The sequence below is a fragment of the Centropristis striata genome, chromosome 14 (assembly GCF_030273125.1).
Source record: "Centropristis striata isolate RG_2023a ecotype Rhode Island chromosome 14, C.striata_1.0, whole genome shotgun sequence".
Lineage (NCBI taxonomy): Eukaryota > Metazoa > Chordata > Actinopteri > Perciformes > Serranidae > Centropristis > Centropristis striata.
This window is the reverse complement of record NC_081530.1, coordinates 29,430,238-29,450,611: the sequence shown is the minus strand read 5'-3', so window position 1 is coordinate 29,450,611 and position 20,374 is coordinate 29,430,238. Positions and strand designations below refer to the sequence as shown.

The window sequence follows — 20,374 nt, the reverse complement described above, 5'->3', positions numbered from 1 at the left end:
CATGGACGGTTTCTCTGAAGGAGAGGACGAACCGGGCATGAGAACCCCCTGCCTGGGACCATAGTGGCCTTCCACGTCAACATGTTGCAGTTTGCTGGGATGAATTTAACATATTAATTTCCCTTTGGGACATTGGCAGAGGTTTTGGTGCGTGGGTGGGAGACATAACTTCTGTTCCAGGCTGGTACATAAACAAGAAACGTCTGTGTGATTGCTGCCACTGCAACAAATAATAGCAGTTATTTTCACTGCTGCTTTTCCACAGTTAAATACCCATAATTCAACTCTCCAAATGCATTTGATGATCAAGAGCAGCAAAGACAGTTTTGACAACCTGGGCTTGAGTCGACTCATGTCACAATTTTGATGACTTGCAACTTGACAGAAAATGAATGGCTTGAGACTTGACATGGACTTAGAAGATACATTGAAACTAGAATTTCTGTTACATTTCAGTGTTGATCATATTTTAAAATATTCATGTATCATTTAATGTTGCATTAAATGGCTGTTATTATTAAATGCGTATGTATTATGTTGTACTTTGACGGGACTTGGCTTGCTTTAAGTCAGACTCACTCCACTCATTGAAACATAAACTCAAAACCCACATTTTCACTACAATACCTGCCTCCCACTGCCAAATCTGAACTGTCATAAACTATGAATACTGTTTTTGTTTTCTGTATTTTGTATTTAGTACTGCAATATAAATCCTGGCGATTATTATTATTATTATTATTATTATTATTAATAAGACTTGCTTCAGAATAAATAACTTGGGGCTTGCTTGTGACTTGTGATAAATGACTTGAGTCACTGGTTTCCTATCTATAATTATAATATAACTGCTGACAATTAGTAGGCAAACTGTTTCAAACCTTTCCCAGGTAAAGTACTGTAAAGTTGACTAAAGAAGTGGAACAAGGACTGGTGAGGTAAAAAAAAATATATGAAAGACATAAATAAATCAAAATATTTCATTTTAAATGCAACATTGTGACATAATTCACTCTTTACAAAAACCTTTCTGAAGCGAGTATACAATACTCCAGTTCTTCCTCTTCCTCTATAGCAGAGCTGTCATCTTGTGACACCAGAGAGTGGAAACAAACACACACCATCACGCACACACGCACACGCCTCCCTTTCCCGTTCGCCCAACCCCCCACAACACAGAAGTCACCGCCCTTCCCTCTCGCTCTCACACCAACGTGACTACCAACACACTCGCTCCCAACCAGGCCGACGCGCCGGAGCATCATGGGAGTCGTAGTCCCGGCTGCCCAATAGCGCTCGAGAAGGCGAGGCCTCACCAAAATACAACTCCCATCTCGACCCTCGCACGCCGAGCCCCGTCGTCCAATCTGAATATGTGGGAGGAGCGCGTCCGCCCACAAAAGCCACAGCTATCTCCCCGTATCTCCCCCTTAAAAAATCAACTGTGCACGAAAAAAAGGGAATACGCGTAAAATACAAACACTGGTGACGGTTTGTTTTCGGTGCACGACGGACGGCGACGAGGCGTCCCCGCGTCGCGCGGCGTGAGAAACGGCGGCGACAGGCAGGAGCAGCGGAGAGGGTGTTGTCCTGATGCTTAAATGGAAGTGGGTGGGCCTCCACGGTCACACACCGCCAACTTCTCTGTGGATATCACTCTGACAAGCTCTAATTTGCTCGTTTATGGACTGGCATTCCGGTAAAAGAGACATAGGACGGGGCTGCGAGGGGGCCGACGGGCCGGTGACGGCCGCTGTGTTCTCCGTTATCTCCGTTATTCGGGGCTGCTTGATTGTGCCTGCGCTTGGCACCGCCCTTCCTGGCCGGTGGGTGGTTTCGTCAAACGGGCAGATCCGCCACGGCCCAGCGCCGAACATATAGGCCGTCCTCCGCCTCTGTACCCGGCCGGCCTTCTACCGTGAACTACACCCTCTCCCTCTCGGTATATTAATGCGTTATGAGTGGTAGGTACCCTCCCCCCTCTCCGTCTCCACCCCTCTCTCTCTCTCTCTGTCTGACAGATAGGAAGCTCCCAATCCCTTTGATATTGATGATGAGGTTACTTGTTTCTGCTTTACATGCATTGATCATCTTTGTTGTGCTGTATCTGCATTATAATCACATTTTGTTTAGGCTACCTGACTGCCTTATCCTGAGACTTTATACTACTCAGATGTATGATGATATTACAACTGGGGATATTCTCACATTTAACTCTCTTTTGACAGACTCGAAGAAGGAATCATCTGGAACTGAAGGAGGGAAAGCATCGAAAAAGGGGAAAAGTTCTGGATCGCAGGTAAAAAATTAAACAAATAAGAGTTTATCATTACTTTTGCCTTGCATGTAAGGCCAAAAATGCACTCCCTCCCTCCCAGCCAGCCAGACACCTCTGGGGGCGTTTCTCTGGTGAATTCCACTTCCTGCTTCTGTGCAGCCCTGCTGAGAACCACACCAGAGCCTTTTGAATAGGCTTATACGGCTGTCACACTTCAGCCACTGTACTTTTGAATTGTCTGTTTGAATTAGGGTCAATCTGCATGTGGATTTATTTTAAAAACCTGCAGCGTTTGTATGTGGCTCTACAACTGTGGAACTTCTTCTTTTTTTTTATAGGTTGGCTATATCATTTTAGATTTATTTCTGCCTGGCAGTTATTCTTAAATGCATCTTTTGTTGTTAAACGTGTACGACAAGCATTGTCGCGGTGTTATTCCGCACTGTTGTATTTTCTACAGAATCTAGGCTCTTTCCGAGGTGTAAAGCATTAAAAATTTGCTTGCGACCTAGTTCCTTTGAAAGGGAGGAGAGAGAGAGAGAAGGCGGCATTTTCTTCCAGTGTTCTGAGAAAAGAGAAATGTGGTTCTCACACGCCCACCCACTCGCTTCCTGTAATACCGCCCACTTCCACTGACAGCTCTCTCTCTTTCTCTCAGCTTTTTGTGTTTCTTTTTTCCGCACCATGTTTCCCCACCCCTCGCTCTTTCACTCTTAGTCATCTTTGTTTCAAAGTGTTCGTTTTGAGTGCATAATGATACCTGCCCATCCTTTCCCTTTGGCTTTTTATACTTACATGTTGTACTTTCTTGTTTGTGTATGTATGTGAGCTTAATCTGTGTTTACATGTGTCTCTAAACCCGACAGGCTTCTCCTCCTTCCCTTGTCACTCCTGTTTAACAGTTTCTCTCTCTGCCCCTCCCATCCATCCCTCCCTCTTACACCCTTTTTCCTCCAGGATTCCTCGCAGCCCTCTCCGTTGGCTCTGCTAGCAGCCACCTGCAGTAAGATCGGAGGACAGGGGGGATCGGAGGGGGCCCAGGCCCAGGTGGGGGCCCAGCAGATCCAGGTCCAGGCCGGACAGATCCAGCTGCAGGCAGGTCAGCTCCAGGGTCAGATAGTGGTGGACACAGCTGGAGGTCAGGCCCTGGTGCCCCAGCAGCTGGAACTGGTCCCAGCTCAGTTCACGGGGAACGGCTGGCAGATCATTACTGCGGCGCCTACTATGGCCAAAGAGAACACCAACCAGCCGGTTGCAGTGACGGTGGCCACCACCTTGGCTAATGACAGCTCACCAGGTGGACGCAAGGTGAGGAAAGAGGGGGATTAGAGTGGGTTTGAGCAAATATTTTTTGTTGTCTGCCAATGTTTGTGCTCTTAACTTCTCCTTTCCTGTTGGGCAGGTGAAGGCAGTAGGTGGGACCAACAGCGTTGCAGCCAATCAGCAACAGCAGCAGTTCCAGATTATCCAGGTTCAGAATCTGCCCAATGCCGGGGGTGGGGTCCAGTATCAGGTCATCCCTCACCTGCAGACTGCAGATGGGCAGCAGATCCATATCAGCCCAGCTCAGCCAGCCTCCATCGGGGCTCTGCAGGAGCAGGTGCAGCTCATCCAGACCCAGAGTCCGGGACAGACCCAAGCTATTCTCCAGCCAGCCAACCAGCAAGCCATCCTGACAAGTACAGCCAATCAGACGGTCCCGCTGCAGATCCGCCCTGCACAGTCTTTCCCGCTGCAGCTGCAGACTCTGCAGGGCTCCCAGACTCCTGTTATGACCACTGTACCCATAAACCTTGGTGGCATGACCCTGGCTTTGCCTGTGATAAATAGTGTTGGAGGGGGCGGGGCTGTGCAGCTTATCCAATCAGCAGATGGCACATTCTCTATTGCTAATGGCAACCAGCTAGTGACAACAGCAGTGTCTGGGGCAGCTCCATCAGCTGGTTCGACGGTAGTAGCCGAAGGTGACACAACCGTGTCCGATGTTACACAAGTGGTTTCTGCTGGAACAGAGGCTGGACAAGCCGACGGCCAAATTCAGACCAGTGAGGCAGACTCTCAAAGCCAGAACCAGGCTAACGGGCTTCAGAACCAGACAGATACATCAGGAACCATTCAGCAGGTGATCGTGGGCCAGGTGGGGCACCAGTTTATGCAGCAGATCCAGCTGCAGCCTCAGGCACAGGGGCAGGGTCAGGCCCAGGGGCAGCAGCAGCAACCTCAGCACATTCAGACCCTCCAGCTGGCCCCAGGACAAACCCTACAGCCCATCCAGGCCTTCCAGAACCCAGCACAGGTCCTTATACGTACCCCGACCCTGTCTCCCTCTGGGCAGATCACCTGGCAGACACTGCAGCTGCCCGGCGGGGTTTCCCTGCAGGGTGGCCTCGGAACGGCCATGCCACAGCAGCTGACACTGGCCCCGGTGGCCGGTGGGACGACAGTGGGGAGCGGAGGGCTGGTCTCCCTGAGTGGAGCTCCCCTGACTCTGAGCGCAGCTCAGATCAACCCAGGGTCCGGGGTACAGACGGTCAGCATCGCAGGGCTGGGCACTGCTGGGGTCCAGGTGCAGGGTGTTCCCCTCACCATTACTGGTCTACAGGGTAAGACTGCAATAACACTAACTGTAAATGTGAACTGACTAATCTCACCCATCCATTCATTCACTACCATAAGCAAAAATGTGGTTAAAGCTATGTGGTTAGTTCTGCATTTGGAAACTATTACGCTCTAATGGTTTCTTTGCTCCAGTGGTTTCTAAGTTCACTACTTCATACATTTACTATTCAAAATTGAACTATTCCAGGATGTCCTGTTGGCCCAGTCAAATTGTGTCTGAAACTGTACCCACACTACCGCACAGACAATACAACTTGTTTTTGACCAATACATTTACACATTTTGTCATTTTTAATCACCTTTTAGGTCAACCACAGGGTCAGGATGGGGTTAAAGTTCAGTCTTCTCCCGTGACGGTCACTGTTGGCAACGTGGCGTCAGGCTCAGCAATGAGTCCAGACCAGCTGGGCTCCGTACAGAGTTCTTCTGACCAGGAGGGACCGCCCAGCAAGAGGCTTCGTCGCGTCGCCTGCTCGTGTCCGAACTGCAGGGATGGAGAGGGAAGGTAGGAATTACACACAGACCACCATGCATAGGTATGAAGAACTGCTGTTAAATTACTGGTTAATTTTTTACCATACAAAAATATGAATAAAGAACATTATACAGTAATTCACAAGGAATACTTGACAAGTTTACATTAACATGATTTTTCCAAAAGTTTTTTGATGGGTGTCATGTCATGGTGGGAGAACTGAACAGAACACAGTGTAGCTTGTATCCTAAAGTGAGAGATTCGACCTCTCACCATCCAGCACTTTGTAACGAGGAGCTGGCACCCAGAACATACTGAGATTATTCAGAGGCCAGTCAAATGTATTCAGTATTGCTAGAATAATCAGTGACTCCATTTGTTAAAAGTCTGACTAATTCACTCAGAGAAGTTAACTTTACAAAACCGATCATGTTTTTGCTTTAATTTTGCCATTGGGCATGGAAATTACTTTTAGGTAACCATAAAAAACCCATTCTCGCCAGAGTGCAGACCAACTGTGATCCCATTTGTTTCAAGTGATGTGAGCTTTTAGAAAAAACTTGCTCCCCACCTCCAGTTCACTCCAAACTCAACTGTGTGTTGCAGGAACAGCGGAGACCCCACAAAGAAAAAGCAGCACATCTGCCACATGGAGGGCTGCGGGAAGGTGTACGGCAAGACGTCCCACCTGAGGGCCCACCTGCGCTGGCACACCGGGGAGAGGCCGTTCGTCTGTAACTGGATCTTCTGCGGCAAGAGATTCACCAGGAGCGACGAGCTGCAGAGACACAGGAGAACACACACAGGTAACAACATACAGGGAGGTAGACTGGTGGTGTGGGTCACCGTGGACGTAAGGGAGGGGTTGATAGCATTTCAACAAATTTGAATCAATTACTGAATGCAAACTAAGGCTGCAACTGAAGAGCATGTTCATCACTAAATAATCCTAATGTATGGAATGTAAAACATTTTTTTTGCAAAACCCAAATGGCACCCTCAAATAGATTGTTCGAGAAAAGAAGCAGATCATTTTCGATTTTTGCTTGAAGAATCCATTATCAAAATAATTGCTGATTATTTTTCAGTTGACTGCTTTGTTTCAGCTCTGATTCAATCTCCTTTTTAAATCCCATAGTAAAGCATTTCTACTTTTTCAGATAATTCTAGTTTCTTTTCCAACAGCTTCACATGTATTTAGTGACCTGTGACCATCAAAGCCTTTTTCCCAGCTGAAAACAGAAGGCGCTCTTCTGAAAAACATCTAGCTGAGAGCGCTTTGGAGGCACAGCGTGTTTTCAGCTGAGTCCGATTGTTGCATGTAGTTACTATGATAGGGAATATCTGCGAAGTTTAAAATGTTGGAACAAGGTAGAGGGGTTTGGTCCTTGCTCTGGACGAAGGGAGTGCTAAAGCACGTCGGCGAAGAAACATCTGAGTGACCAGCGGGTTGTGTAGGCTGCTGATAGGAAGTTATGCTTGGTCTTTTTGGTATTTTTCCCACACTTTCTACACTGTGATTAGCCAGCTGGGTAAAAAGTGGCAGTAACAAATGCAGCATTTTACCTTAAAGTTGAACGTTTTCACCTATGGGCGACCAAAGAAAACATCAAATGTGCAGCACTCAGCGCAGAGCGGACTTATTTTGTCATAACTGTGAAGAAGGTATCTGTAAAAACCTCTTATTTTATTTATTTTTCGCTAATTCTTTGTCCTCTCCCCTGTAGGAGAGAAGCGATTCGAGTGCCCCGAATGCTCCAAGCGCTTCATGCGCAGCGACCACCTCTCCAAGCACATCAAGACCCACCAGAACAAGAAAGGTGGAGCTGCCGTGGCAATCATCACCACTGATGACATGGAGGAAGACGCCCCAGAAGGCCTGGTCGCTTCGCCTCAGATTGTGGCGGTGGCGACTCTCTCGCGTGACTCTGACCCCGCTACGCCCACCACCTCCAATCACCTGGAGGAAGAGGAGGAGGAAGAAGAGGAGTTTCAATAGGAAACTGATTTCTGTTTCGTCACTGAAGGCTGACTTCCTGTTTTTTTGGGAGTCTTTGCAGGGACTGTCGGGGTGGCTACTTTTTTCTTTTTTTTTTACTTTTAATTTTACATTATTTGACAAATGTCCTTCTCTCATGAAAAGAGACTCAAAAGAGACGGGATCATGTGATGAAACAGAAACAGAAAAATATAAGCATCACATTTTAAAATTAACTAACACATATAACAAAAATTTAACCTAAACATATGAAAGATTAGTTTGGCATTTATTAAATAAATCTATAATAATTCCATTCGCCGTGGGGAAAGGAATGTAAGTAGTGTCTAGATTAGCACAAGACAGGGGGACCTGCGAATCTAAAACCATCCAACATCGAGAGACATTTTCTTAATCGCAACAGAATCTAACTCTATGCACAAAGTTGTGTTCCTGTTTCATACCTGTCAGACAGTGCTGAGGGTCAATCATGGTACAGGGCTGTGCAGAGCAGTGTTAGAGCAGAGGCAGTCTTGGGATGGTGTGTGTGTGTGTGTGTGTGTGTACACATGTGACCTGTCTGAATGAGTGATGTTTGTATTCCCATGCTGCCACTGAGAGGATCTACCTAATTTGAGTTTTATTCATGGTTCAGGTTTAGTCCTCAGATCAGATTCAGGTGTTGATTCCTTCGAGACCAGTCAACGGATAAACTGTTATTGAGAATAAGAGAGGGGATAATTCTAAAATAAAAAAAATAAAAAAAAGTAGAAAAAAGCACATATAAAAGATTTATAAATAATGCATTCCTATTGAGGCGCAGTGGCCGTTAGAAAAAAAGGTTTCTATAGAGAAAAACAATCTAGCTTTCTACATCTTTGTTTGTGTAGTGAAAGCAATACTATAATGACAATCCTAGTGAAACCATGTTTACATTGTCAGGGGAAGTTTTCTCTGTTAATAAGACAAGCCAGTTCGCTTTATTATTAGTGACAACATCTGAAAGCAGTGCTGTCGTCTGAACAAAGCCTGTTACTTTGCAGATACCACAGGGTGGCTTTAACATCACAGCTGCAGTCTATCCAATGCCAGTTTGTAACTTTTATATGATTAATTACCATCAGATGGTGGCTGGTAGATGTAACGACAGTTTGGTTGGGCAGCGGCACCGTCACTGATTTAGCTTTTTGTCTTTCTGTGCTCCGGCGATGACCCCTCTCCACCTCTAACCCTGATGTGTGACCGATGCACCACAATTGCCTTAACACAAGCTGTGGTACAGAGGGAAGCCCAGAGTTAGCTGGACGGAGAAAGAGAAGAGCTCCCCTGCTTTATTAGGAGAGCACTCCGCAGCACAGAGAGGTAGAGTGAGACAGTGATTAGAGCTGTGGGTGGGAGTGGGTCGGGCTATTTAGCTATGTGGATATTATGAGATGTTTTCTGGTGGTGTTGCTGTGTGTTAGTTCAGTGCATACATTCTTTTTAAATTAAAAGATACTTTTATTTTATAGAATTTCTTTTAAAAAGTCCCCTCCCAGTATGTTAACACACAGGACCCCCCACTGTGTACGGCTAATTTATTATTTATCCTTAACTTTTACTATTTGCCTTTTGCTGGACTTGTATTTGTGTGCGTTGATTCTGAGGTTGTGTACAGCATGTTTGAGTTTTTTGCTGTAGTGCTGCTTCTCTCTTCTTTACTCTTTGTGCTTCTGTTTTCTTTTTCTACGTCTGACCATTGCTGTTCATTTCTTCTTCTTCTCTTTGCGCCATAACGTGTTTTTGGAGAAAAATAAACAACAAAAGAAGAAGAGAGCAAAAAAATTTACTATTGTTTAAAGTTGAAAAGGTTGATACCAAACAAATTTAGATGTTTTTGGTAATATTTTGTGTGACAACCAACTTTTTTTTCTTTGATATTTTGTAGTGACATCTCATTTGTAAATCTTTTTCTAAAAGATGTTTGTTCGTCTCCATGACATTTGATAATGGGTTTTTTGCCAGGTTAGCCTCAAAGGCCCCAGTTTATTGATATTTTTAAAACTGGTTTGTACAAACGTGTTATGTCAATAAAAAATAAAAAAAAGGACGACTTCAAGCAGAAAAGATGCTTTGCCTGCATAACACTTGACAATAAAGTGATTAAAACTGTCTTAAATTCCATTCTGGTTATTTGTGTGCATCCATCAATAGGAAATACATTTTAATAGAAACACCATTGCACCCCAACAGTATTTTGCATTGGTACACTTTGACCCTGTTTACACTTGGTTTTAAAATTGCATCTTGGGCGATCGGATCACAAGTAGACAGATGGACACATCCCTGTTTACACCTGTGTCTCCAAGGGCGTCCAGCTGACCACTTGTGTTCAGATTCCTTAATACTACCTACGCACATTTATTACATCAGATAAAAACTTGAGTCGTTGGTTGCTATCTAGCAATAAGCAGCCCGGTAACGTTATGAGTTGTCAAGTTTATTTGGACTGAATCTTCTGCTCAAATCGAGATTAGACATCTGGTTTCACTTGCAGCCCAACCATGAACATCAGTGCTCCTCTCCATTTTTTCAACTGTGACCACCACACAGCATGCACTGATGACACATTTTTATCAAAATATCTGCGTTTACACTACAAAATGTGGTCAAACCCGTTCTAAACCACCTCTGCAAGTGGATTGAGTTACACTCTTATAAAGCGCTGTTCACTTGTGATCTGATTAAAGAAACATTTTAAAACCAAATGTAAACGGGGTCTTAAACTTTAACACACAAACCACACAGTTCTACACAATTTCTTTAAGTTCTCACACCTTGTTTTTTACTGGGTAATGTCTCAGATGTGTTGTGACAGCAGAGATGGTGGTATATATCTGTGCTTCCATATGGGAAGTTACTGTTCCCAGTTACCGTTTGGCTCTTGATTGATTCCAAATTGATGCTGCAAGAATCAAAGACAATCTGTTACCACTCAAAAACACACAGCTGTTTTGACTGATGGGAGTTAGTTTTGCATGTATGGATGGATAATGAGTCTGAAACCATCTAGTTCAGAAAACACGATCTACAAAACACCTCAAGTGTAACTCAGTTACGATCAAAGTGTGACTTCTGGGGGTTCAGCATCAGGTCACTCTGACTGTCTGCCAGTTTACAAAAAGAATCACATAGCAGGCAGCTAACGCATACCTTTGACATGTCACTCCTTTGAAGAACTTCAAAAACACCCAAATCTACAACCTCTCTGCACCCTAGGGTGTTTTTGTTGAGTTTTTAAGGTAAAAGAGAGTTTAATGAAATTAACTCTAAAAGTATCAGAGCAAGTACAGATTTTTCATGTTTTGACTCCATTCTTTTTTTTCTTTAAAACTTTGGATGTACACTGACACATTAGTTTACATTTTAACCAGGAAAATAATCTCCAAAATGTAAACACTGGGCTGAAACATTCTCCAGGATATGGCATTCGTACTGTAAGACTGACATCATAAATAATTCGGTGGTTAGATAAAAGTTGGAATAGACCTTCCCATTTCTCACTCACATTGTGTGTCTCATAAAGATCCAGCGACCTCACGCTGACCTCTGACTGTGCCGTGACCCCTGCCCTGCAGCAATGCTAACTCCTCATTACATAAGATCAGCTGACTGACTCAAGAGCAGCAGTTGACCTGGACCTGACCAGAACACAAGCACAGCACTTGATGACGGCTGAGCAATACATCATACGCATCAGATTTTTCTATATTGTTTCTATCGCAATGTCAAAACAACTAATGGAATATTCACATCATTTGGTCTTTGCTTTATATGATCCGTGGGAACAAAGGTGGAGCATTCAGATGGGAGTATACAAAAATAGGCTCAACAATGTACTGATTTCATAGTGGACCATTTATCAAATGACTAGAAAATTTGTTTTTTTAATGATGTCTAATTTTGGAGATATGAAATGACCTAAAAAAATGAAGATTTTGGCCATATTGCCCAACCCTAGGCTTGATCCACTCTAAATTGCCCGTAGGTGTGACTGAGAGCGTGACTGTCTGTCTCCATGTGTCAGCCCTGTGATAGTCTGGTCACCTGTCCAGGGTTTACCCGCCTCTCGGCCCAATGTCAGCTGGGATCGGCTCCAGCCCCCCGAGTGCAGATAAGCGGAGAAGGATAATGAAATTAAAAAAAAATATATATGTATGCATTAAAAAAAACATGGCAAATCATTTAGATAATGCCATTCTTTATTAAAAATTTACAGTGGACTGACAACAATGTTGCAAAGCTACTCACTTTTAGAAAAGTAGTTGGTATACAGTATGAAATGCTCCTTTTGCATCCATGACATAGAACATAACCACATAACCATGTTACATTGGTCCTAGTGAACATAAAGAGTAAAAGTATTGAAATGAAAACTCACAACTAAAAACTGAGTAGACTTTAAAAACAACAAAAACATCCCTGCATCTCATGCAGCCCTAAATCAGGATATATAAAACATATAAACAGTGTATGTGCCTTATGTTAAAAGCCTACTATGCAGTATTTGTTGAGTTGGCCCCTCCTCCTCATCTCAACAAGCGAGAGCAGCAGTGGTTGAGTGAGACAGAGAGAGTGGATGATGAGGTGGAGCGGCGTTAGCAAAACAAAGAAATGTTTCGGACAAAACATTATTTTCTGATTCTCTGTTTAACAGCCACTTCATTGCGGGAAGGTGACACTTTGCCGGATTTTGTGTGAATGCAGTGAAAGCGCATGCTTCACCTCGTCCGCTGTAGCCTCTTTGCTGTGTGTGTGTGTGTGTGTGTCACCACCGGCCTGCAGCCAAACAGACTCACAGACCTGCAGCTCTTTATACATCCACAACACAGACAGAGAGAGCTGGAGTCAGTGATATGACCTGCTCGCTACCTTTTCTATAAAGCCCTGGTCTCAACTGTGTGCCGTTGGGAGCAACACATCCAATGTGCAAAGGCTGTGGTTACAGACACTGCACATATATTTAGTGGTTCGTATAGGATGAGGGACTGTATGAGTCTATACATTGCCGTTTATTTTTTTTGAAAAATACTGCATAGTATATCTTTAATGTGACATTAAAACAACAACATATCTTTGCTCTTCTTTCTCTAATTAGATAAAAGATTGATCTAAACCTAAAAATGTGCGTTAGAAATGAGTTCTACGGTACTGTGTAGCACAAGATCCTGCTCCAGGTTCTAGCTGTATGAGCAGGTTCTCCTCTTCTCTGTGGACTTTAGTCCAGATCCTTCCGAATGCTGCGAGGGAGACAAAACAAGACATGAGCTCTATCTGCTGCCAGCGATGATTATTGTGATTTGTCAGTAATATTTCTGACTAACCTCGATAAACACATCAGTCTAAAATATCAGAAAACAATGAAAAATTAAAATGGCAATTCAAAGATTTTGTCTTGAATGGCTTTTTTTGTCAAGGTTGCTGTCCAAAACCCAAAATATGTTCAAATTTTCAATTTATATATATATATATAAATATAAACAATTCTAGCAGAATCTCCTAAATCCATGCTCAATGCAAGACAACAGACATTATCCAAAACACTGACTTTTCTTAATAAAATACCTCAAATGTTCACATCATGGCATTTTTAGGGAGATAATTCTTCCCTCCAGGTTAGTGATATTAAACTGTACAGTGAGAATGAGGGGACGCACCTCTCCAGATACTCGTGGACATTGTCGTGGCCGTTGTAGCGGGCCAATCCCACCAGGATGCCGGTCGCACAGCGGCCCTCCTTCTTACGACACAGACTGCAGTTACACATCTCTCGGCAGATGGGACACCACCACTTCTACAAAGAAAAAGGCCCAGATTTAATGTGGGCGACTAGACCGCGTTGTTACTCTGCTACATAAGTGAACCCATGTTCAGGTTTTATGTTGCCAAAATTTGTGCAATAGCTCAGTCACATCTGTGATATTTCTTATACATCTTCAGGCAGGATGGTTACTGATGGGTGGTCACTGAATTGATGCAAAGAGTGGAATAGCTGTCACTGTAAAAGTAGATAAAATCCCACATTTTCCCATCAGATGCAGGGTGGTTGAAAAGTATATAAAAATATAAATATTTTCTGAGTAAATATAAATCAGCATAACAGAAAATGTACTTATCCAAAAGGCCCTCTGATTCTCTATTTTAAGCATGCTATTTTTTTTAAAAATTCTGCAATTGAAAAGTCAGCTATACAAAAAACACTCTTCTCACATCATTTTCCTGTTTCAAAATAATAAATCACGTTTCTCTACATTTTTAGTGGGGAAATCTTTGAAACAGTAAAGCAGCAAGACAGCATAACAAAGCAGGGTAATAAAATCAATACATTCATAGCAACTAGTCAATCACAAAGTAGCCTGACCTAACCATACCCGCTTTATTGTTTAATTTATTCTGCATAGTAATTATAAAATTAACATCATGCTGTATTAAAGGAGACTTGAAATAAGTGATTGACACCATTAAAGCCATTAGGAGAATGTTCTCAGACTTTTTCTACACTTCTTTTTGCAAACAGTGGAGTCGCCCCCGACTGGTCATAAGAAAGAATGCAGGTTTAAGGGACTTACGCAATGGCAATACATATTTGCTATTATTAGTCTCTTGCGTAGGACTCTGTGATATCTTTCTTATGGGACAGGATCCAAAAACAAATGAATAAAAATACATTTAAAAAGGTACAGTCTTGGATGATGCTACATTCATCTCTAGTTTACCAAATGCAAAATAAAATGTCTAAGATGTGTGTATTAGCACTGACCGGGTCAAGCAGCACGTCACGTACGTCCTCCCCATAGCGGTTCTTCAGGCACGGACCACAGAACTGACCTTTGCCCCCCACACAGAAACCACTGCGACACACTGTCTTGGTGTCCAGAGTCTTCTGTCTGCACTGGTGACACGAGCTGCCCTGGTAGAAAAACACACAGACAGAAATGCATTAGTAATGCATTCACAGGACACCTGGCAGGATCAGTATTTTACATTACCGTCAGCACTAAATGTCACTCACATTCTCTTTGTCCCAGATCTTGTCTTTGCTGCGGTACGCTATGTTGTCCAGTTCTTCTTCGGTGATATCGTCAACTGACCTTACGTTGTACTGGCTCTTCCTGGAACGCTTTATCTTTCTCCCATTGGCATATTCCTCATCCACCTGCCCAATCACAACACACAGATTGCAGATGAATGATCATTAATAAGTGCACTTTCTTCCAGGCCTTTGATTTTTGTGACATTATTTATAGAAAGCTACAAAGTAAAATAAATTCAGCCATATCAAATCAAACAAGCCAGATAAAAACCCGAATAAGGCCAAGAGCCACAGGTCCAGAAGAAGGCAAAATAGACAAGATCAAATAAACGAGAATAGAACTTTTTATTTTTAAATCATACATTCCAAAGGCTTTAAGCCAGAGAAAAGCTTTAAAAGTAGCAAGGGACTAAGTGTGTTTGCAGAGCGTTGCATAATGTGGTTAAAGTTGCTTAGATTACTAACTGGTGATAAGTATCTGATTGCCAGTTTATCAATATACAATCAAAGCATTTCCCTTCTATGAGAAAACGTATGAGGAAATTCTCAATAAAAGAAACCTCTCATACCAAGCAAGTTGACCTTTCCTATGAATTTCATTGGATTACACATCCATGAGAGCTGTGAGTTACCAGATGTAAACAGCAGATGTCAGTGTGGAGTGCATGCTGAGCACCTGACTTTGGCACCTCTCCAAAACAATAACGACATCTGTAGCTCCTCCATATGAATGTGTGTATTTATTGTGTTTCTGTCTGTCTGTGTATGTGTGTGAAACAACCGATTGAAAGAAACGCATTTCCCCAAGAGGAATAAATAAAATACTTGTCCTACCTCCACCAGTCTACTGATGTCTATAGATCTTTGGCCTCTGCGTTGGACTGGCTCGCTCTTTTCCTCCACTGCAAAGTTCTCAGGAGGACGAGCCTTACGGGACGGGTTTCTCCTTTCTGACCCAACCTCTGGTACATACTTGCGTTTCTGTGAAGTCACTTTCAAGGGCGACCGCTTCTTCTTCTGCAGAAACAAAACAAAGACACAGCTATGCAATTAGTCCTCCTTGATCTTAAAACAAGATTGTGCATTACATTTTAATGCCTCTCAGTAAAAATAAGAGATCCCATAAAGTGACACACATTACCAATGTATACACAACAAAAATAAATGCATGCTTGCTTAGGCCATAAATTCTATGTATGTGGCATACGTTGATGTTATACACAAGACTTTATACAAATAAACCACTCAAAAAAAACCTAAACGTGGTCTTTGTGATCGACAACCAGATTATTAACGTCTAGATGGCGAGAGTGTTCGCCATCAAAACTTCTTGTTCTGATGGAGTTTGAAAGCATGCTTTGAACAAAACAGTCATTATTATACAGTCATGGAAAAATTATTAGACCACCCTTGTCTTTTTTCAATTTCTTGTTCATTTTAATGCCTGGTACGACTCAAGGTTCATTTGTTTGTACAAATATAATGATAACAAAAATAGCTAATTTTCCATGGTTTTCTTTATAATAATTTTGGTATTATCAAGAAAACCATGGAAAATGGCTAGATATCAGCTTTTAAATTAAACTCTGATGAGCTACTTTTGTTGCTATCATTATATTTATCCAAACAAATGTACTTTTAATTGTACCAGTCATTAAAATAAACAAGAAATTGAAGGAAGTGTGGTCAAATAATTATTTCCATGACTGTATGTGATAGATGTAACGTTACCAGTGATCTGGTCAATCTTTAAATTATTTTCTTATCGGTACTAGTATGTATACTAGTGTGTATACTCACTTGAGGGGTGGTGGGCGGGGTAAGGTCAGCCACGGAGCTCAGATCAGCAAACAGCTTAGCCAGCTGGAAGACAACAACAGAGACCACCAGCGTCAAAGGACATGCGTCATTTTTAGTATACAGTTTGCCACAATATGGAGAAAATAAAAAAGGTTGTAAGTTCTTATTACCATGGCCTTGTTTTCCTGGATGTTCTTGTCGCGTTTCCTCAGGCTCTGAGACAGGCCTTCGTCTTCGTCTTCATCCAGCTGCTGCTGCTTCCTCTGCCTTCCTCTAGTTCTCATCTGTGCAGGAGGGGCTTCTTTGACTTTGTTTTCCTTTTTGGCATTTTGCTCTTCCAGTTTTTGTTTGAGGGTCGGTGTTCTTTTGTTAGGAAACCTGACAAACAATATTAAAAGATGATTAAACTCAATTATCATGTAAAAGGCAAGCGTTTCCTATCGTCACTTTTACAGCAATAAGCTGAATCCAAGCCCAATTCACCTTTTCTGGCCAAATTACAAATATTTGTGCTTGTGCTTTCTTTCTGATCAGGATTCAAGGCGACAAATGTGACAGAAAATAGCTTTATCCGTAATTGAAGTGGGACCAACGATAAAAGACACACACCTCAAGGCTACCAAAAGACTCTTCCTCTTTGGTGGAGGGTTCTCCTCGCCATCAGAGTAGAAACCTGTGTCCACATCACTGTCCTCCTCTGAATTCCCCATCTGGAGAAAGCCGGAGAGAAAGCAAATGTTAGTCTGGTGCTTTGGCTGCTGTATAGCACACATTTTCATCAAGTAACACAGCCAACAGTAAACGTTAAATACCTTGGTCTTTAGCTGTTTGTTAAGAGATCCTCTGTCCTCCTCTTGCTCATCCTCGCTGAAACCTTCAAACTCCTCCTCACTGTCCGAATGGCTGAACAGATGAGCCAGCTCAGTAGTGATAAACTTGGATTTGAAACGTGGAGTCTGTTGACAGATATATCAACCACAGTTTTGAATAAGGTTTGGTGGATATATGGTTTTTGACTTTTAACTATAAATGGGTCACCCTTTTGTTTATTAACTTGCACACGAAACGTGAAAAAATCCAGAGTGCTGCCACTGGTGTCACACTATAACACATATAACACAAAAGACATGGAAGAAACATGCAAGCTAGTAAGCATTAAACAATGCTGGCAAACTCATTTGCATGTATGTGTTTTGAGGAGTAACTGACTGTAACCAGAACTTTTGTTCACACAAAAACTCCACAGGACAATTTCTTAGATCAGTTTTCACATTTGACAGCAGAGGGAGCATCACCCCATCAGACAAAAGTTAATGATGCCAGAACAGAGAATTTAGTTCAGCTGTGCCACTTGCCAGGTAACCAGGGCTGTTATTAAAGTAAACTTGTCTTCTTGAATTTATTTTGGCGGATGCCAAACTAAACATGCAGACGTCCTTATCACTACAGGCCTGTGCATGGTAGGCAACGGAAATTTAAGACCAGTGACAAAGTGAAGTGGAAAAGGAACAGACACTTAACATTGGCATGGACTTCACTTCCTCATAGTTTGGGTCCCACAGAACCCAATGCTCTATGTGTAATAAATAATAATAACTTATTTTTCTAGGCCTTCCTCCTCTTTGTCAAATTGTTTGTTTCGGTCTTAGTCAACTAAGATTTATTTAGCCCATAAGTAATTTTGAATGTGTTTCTTGCTAAATTACTTATTTTGAAAAATACACTGTTGCATTATTTTTTGTGAAGAAACTCAGTTTTACAGATCTTTCTAATAAATCAACCATTTGTTTGGCAGACAAAATGTGAGTCAGCCAGTCTTCTGACCTAGGCTATCTAAAACTAAACATGTTTAAAAACCTTGAAGCGGTAACCCTCCAATATTTGGACATGCACATTTCATAAAGGTAATCAAATCCAAATGCCATCACATCATAGTTATTTCATAAAATAAGAAAAATGGTATGTTATATTATCTATGGATGAATATATTATAACTTATTTTGGATTTGGGTGGAGGTTTTTGTGTGTAAAAACGGTCCAGACCACCACAGATAAAAATCCATTGTATTTAACCAGATTTTACAGCAGGAGTGTAAGACACAGGAAATAACTAATGTATCTGTATCTGGCTTTATAAAAACATCAGTTCAGAATTATCTTTATAAGCAATTCCCATTCATTTAGGTACAGTCATCATTACGACAAGCTGATAAAAATGTTTTTCGAGCTATTAAAAATGGCCAAACACAATATAATAGCCACTAATGACAACAGTGTCTGTGAGACGATGATTTTTATTTAGTCAGTGTAGTTAATGTCCCAGAGCCCACTTGTGGATATCTGCTGAACCAAGACTTGAAGCTCTCCGGCCTTAACGGTGTTGACCTTTGACCTTACCAAAGGAGGGCGACACAGAAGGGACCCGGCTCCTTGACAAAACACTGGTCATTCACTGCTATATTTTGAGCGTCAGCTTTCAGGGATTAGGCCAAAATGTAAACGATCACCTGAACAGTTATGGGAGCAGATCACGTGCAAGCGGGAAAGTAAAAAGGCACGAAACAAGTTTTTACACACAACGTTAAAGATCTAACAACATGCCAGGATGTCTCTGTTAAACAACATACGTAACAGCCCAAACCACCATATTCGACATGAGAATATATATATATATATGAATGCATATTGACAATGAGCCAACTCGGCCAGCCATGCCAACAACGTTGGCTCTTAACAATGGTGTTCATTTGGACTCGTTATGACTTTTTTTCACCACAAAAACAACGTGCAAAGGCAAACTACGTCTAAACACATTGCTCTACGGCTTACCTTTGACGTGAGGGTCATTTTTAATCTTCTTTTTTCGACAAATATCCGTCCAACATATATTTTCTTCTTATAACATGAAAACCAATGAGTAGAAGTGGATTTAAAAGTCAACTACTACAGAAAGCCCGGTGACTGTAAAGGTAGGGGTTGTATTGTTGCTGTTTATACGTTAGTTTATGATTAAGTCCAATAAATGTCTTTTAAGACTCCAGTCATGACTAAAACAATGTGAAAAGGTATCTACTCAATTGCAGTTTTCGTTAAAGATGTATCTTTTTATGTTTAGGAGTAGCTTCTCTTCTACGCACCCCTCCTTCACTCACAATGGTGCAGTCCGTTCTTTCGCGGGAAAACGGCATATGGGCGTGGCTTTCCAAGAGAACCTGCCCCCTGCCTGCCCACGGCCCCATTGACTTATCGTCACCCTGTTAAAATAATCGCCTAACTCATTTTTTTCAAGTTTTGCAGGAAACACAAAAAACTTCACCCAAAGTGTAACATATGGCATTTATTGATCATTTCTGTGTGTTTAAATTATGTAACTTAAGAGAAATAAATGACTTAGGCAATTTTTTGAACATGCCTTTGTGACTTAAGCAAGATATGGTAACACTTTATTTTGAAGGTGTCTACATAAGAGTCGCACAAATTTTTAGGATCCAGTTTAAGGTTTTATTAATTGTTTTTAAGTACTTAAATGGTCTGGCACGGTCTTATTTATCAGAGCTTTTAAAACCCCATAGTACTTCCAGAGCACTTAGGTCGTCGTATCTAACCAGATGCTCCTGGTGGTCCAGACTCTGTACTCGTGGGGACATAGCCTTCTCTGTGGCGGCCCCAAAGCTGAACAGCCAACCTCTCCAGGTCAGAGCTGCACAGTCTGTTGAGCACTAAAACATTAATAAAAACATTAATAAAACATTATTAAAAACCTATTTATTCTCCTTGGTGTTCAGTCCCAGCTAGGCAAGAATCCATGGCTTTTTTTACTTTTTACCCTTTTATTTATTTATTTATTTTTATCTCTTACTTTTTGGATTTAGTTTTTATTAGCCTACTATTTTATTGTTTTACTGTTTTCAGTATTTTATTGTTTTTGTTGTTTTTATTTATAACTATATTTGTGTATGATTTTTATTGTATTTTAATTACTGTACAGCACTTTGGTCAACTGAGGTTGTTTTTAAATGTGCTCTATAAATAAACTTTGACTTGACTTGACACAAGCCTGTCAGAAACATGACATGACAAGTATCATGAGCATTAATGTTACTTTAAAGTCTCATTAATGTTCATGACACATCCCATGTCATGTTTATGACA

General features: G+C 41.9%; 2 protein-coding genes across 3 annotated transcripts; one reads left to right on the top strand and one right to left on the bottom strand.

The window, feature by feature from the left end:
* Positions 1–1,403: 1,403 nt before the first annotated feature.
* Positions 1,404–9,502, top strand: sp4 (sp4 transcription factor). 2 transcript variants are annotated; one of them, XM_059350592.1, is made up of 7 exons: positions 1,404–1,964; positions 2,229–2,299; positions 3,236–3,586; positions 3,681–4,881; positions 5,204–5,402; positions 5,979–6,178; positions 7,100–9,502. In XM_059350592.1, exons 1-7 carry the CDS (start codon positions 1,958–1,960, stop codon positions 7,369–7,371), a joined length of 2,301 nt encoding a protein of 766 aa, XP_059206575.1. In that variant the 5' UTR covers positions 1,404–1,957; the 3' UTR covers positions 7,372–9,502. The 2 variants fall into 2 exon arrangements, with proteins under 2 accessions (XP_059206575.1, XP_059206574.1); XM_059350591.1 differs by lacking the exon at positions 1,404–1,964 and having other exon boundaries at positions 2,074–2,299.
* A 2,071-nt stretch (positions 9,503–11,573) lies between these two features.
* Positions 11,574–19,380, bottom strand: cdca7b (cell division cycle associated 7b). Its single transcript, XM_059350019.1, has 10 exons — positions 19,052–19,380; positions 17,035–17,178; positions 16,832–16,932; positions 16,393–16,600; positions 16,223–16,285; positions 15,257–15,439; positions 14,402–14,545; positions 14,150–14,299; positions 13,047–13,183; positions 11,574–12,629 (listed from the first exon to the last, which is right to left on the bottom strand). Exons 1-10 carry the CDS (start codon positions 19,067–19,069, stop codon positions 12,608–12,610), a joined length of 1,170 nt encoding a protein of 389 aa, XP_059206002.1. The 5' UTR covers positions 19,070–19,380; the 3' UTR covers positions 11,574–12,607.
* Between the last annotated feature and the right edge of the window lie 994 nt (positions 19,381–20,374).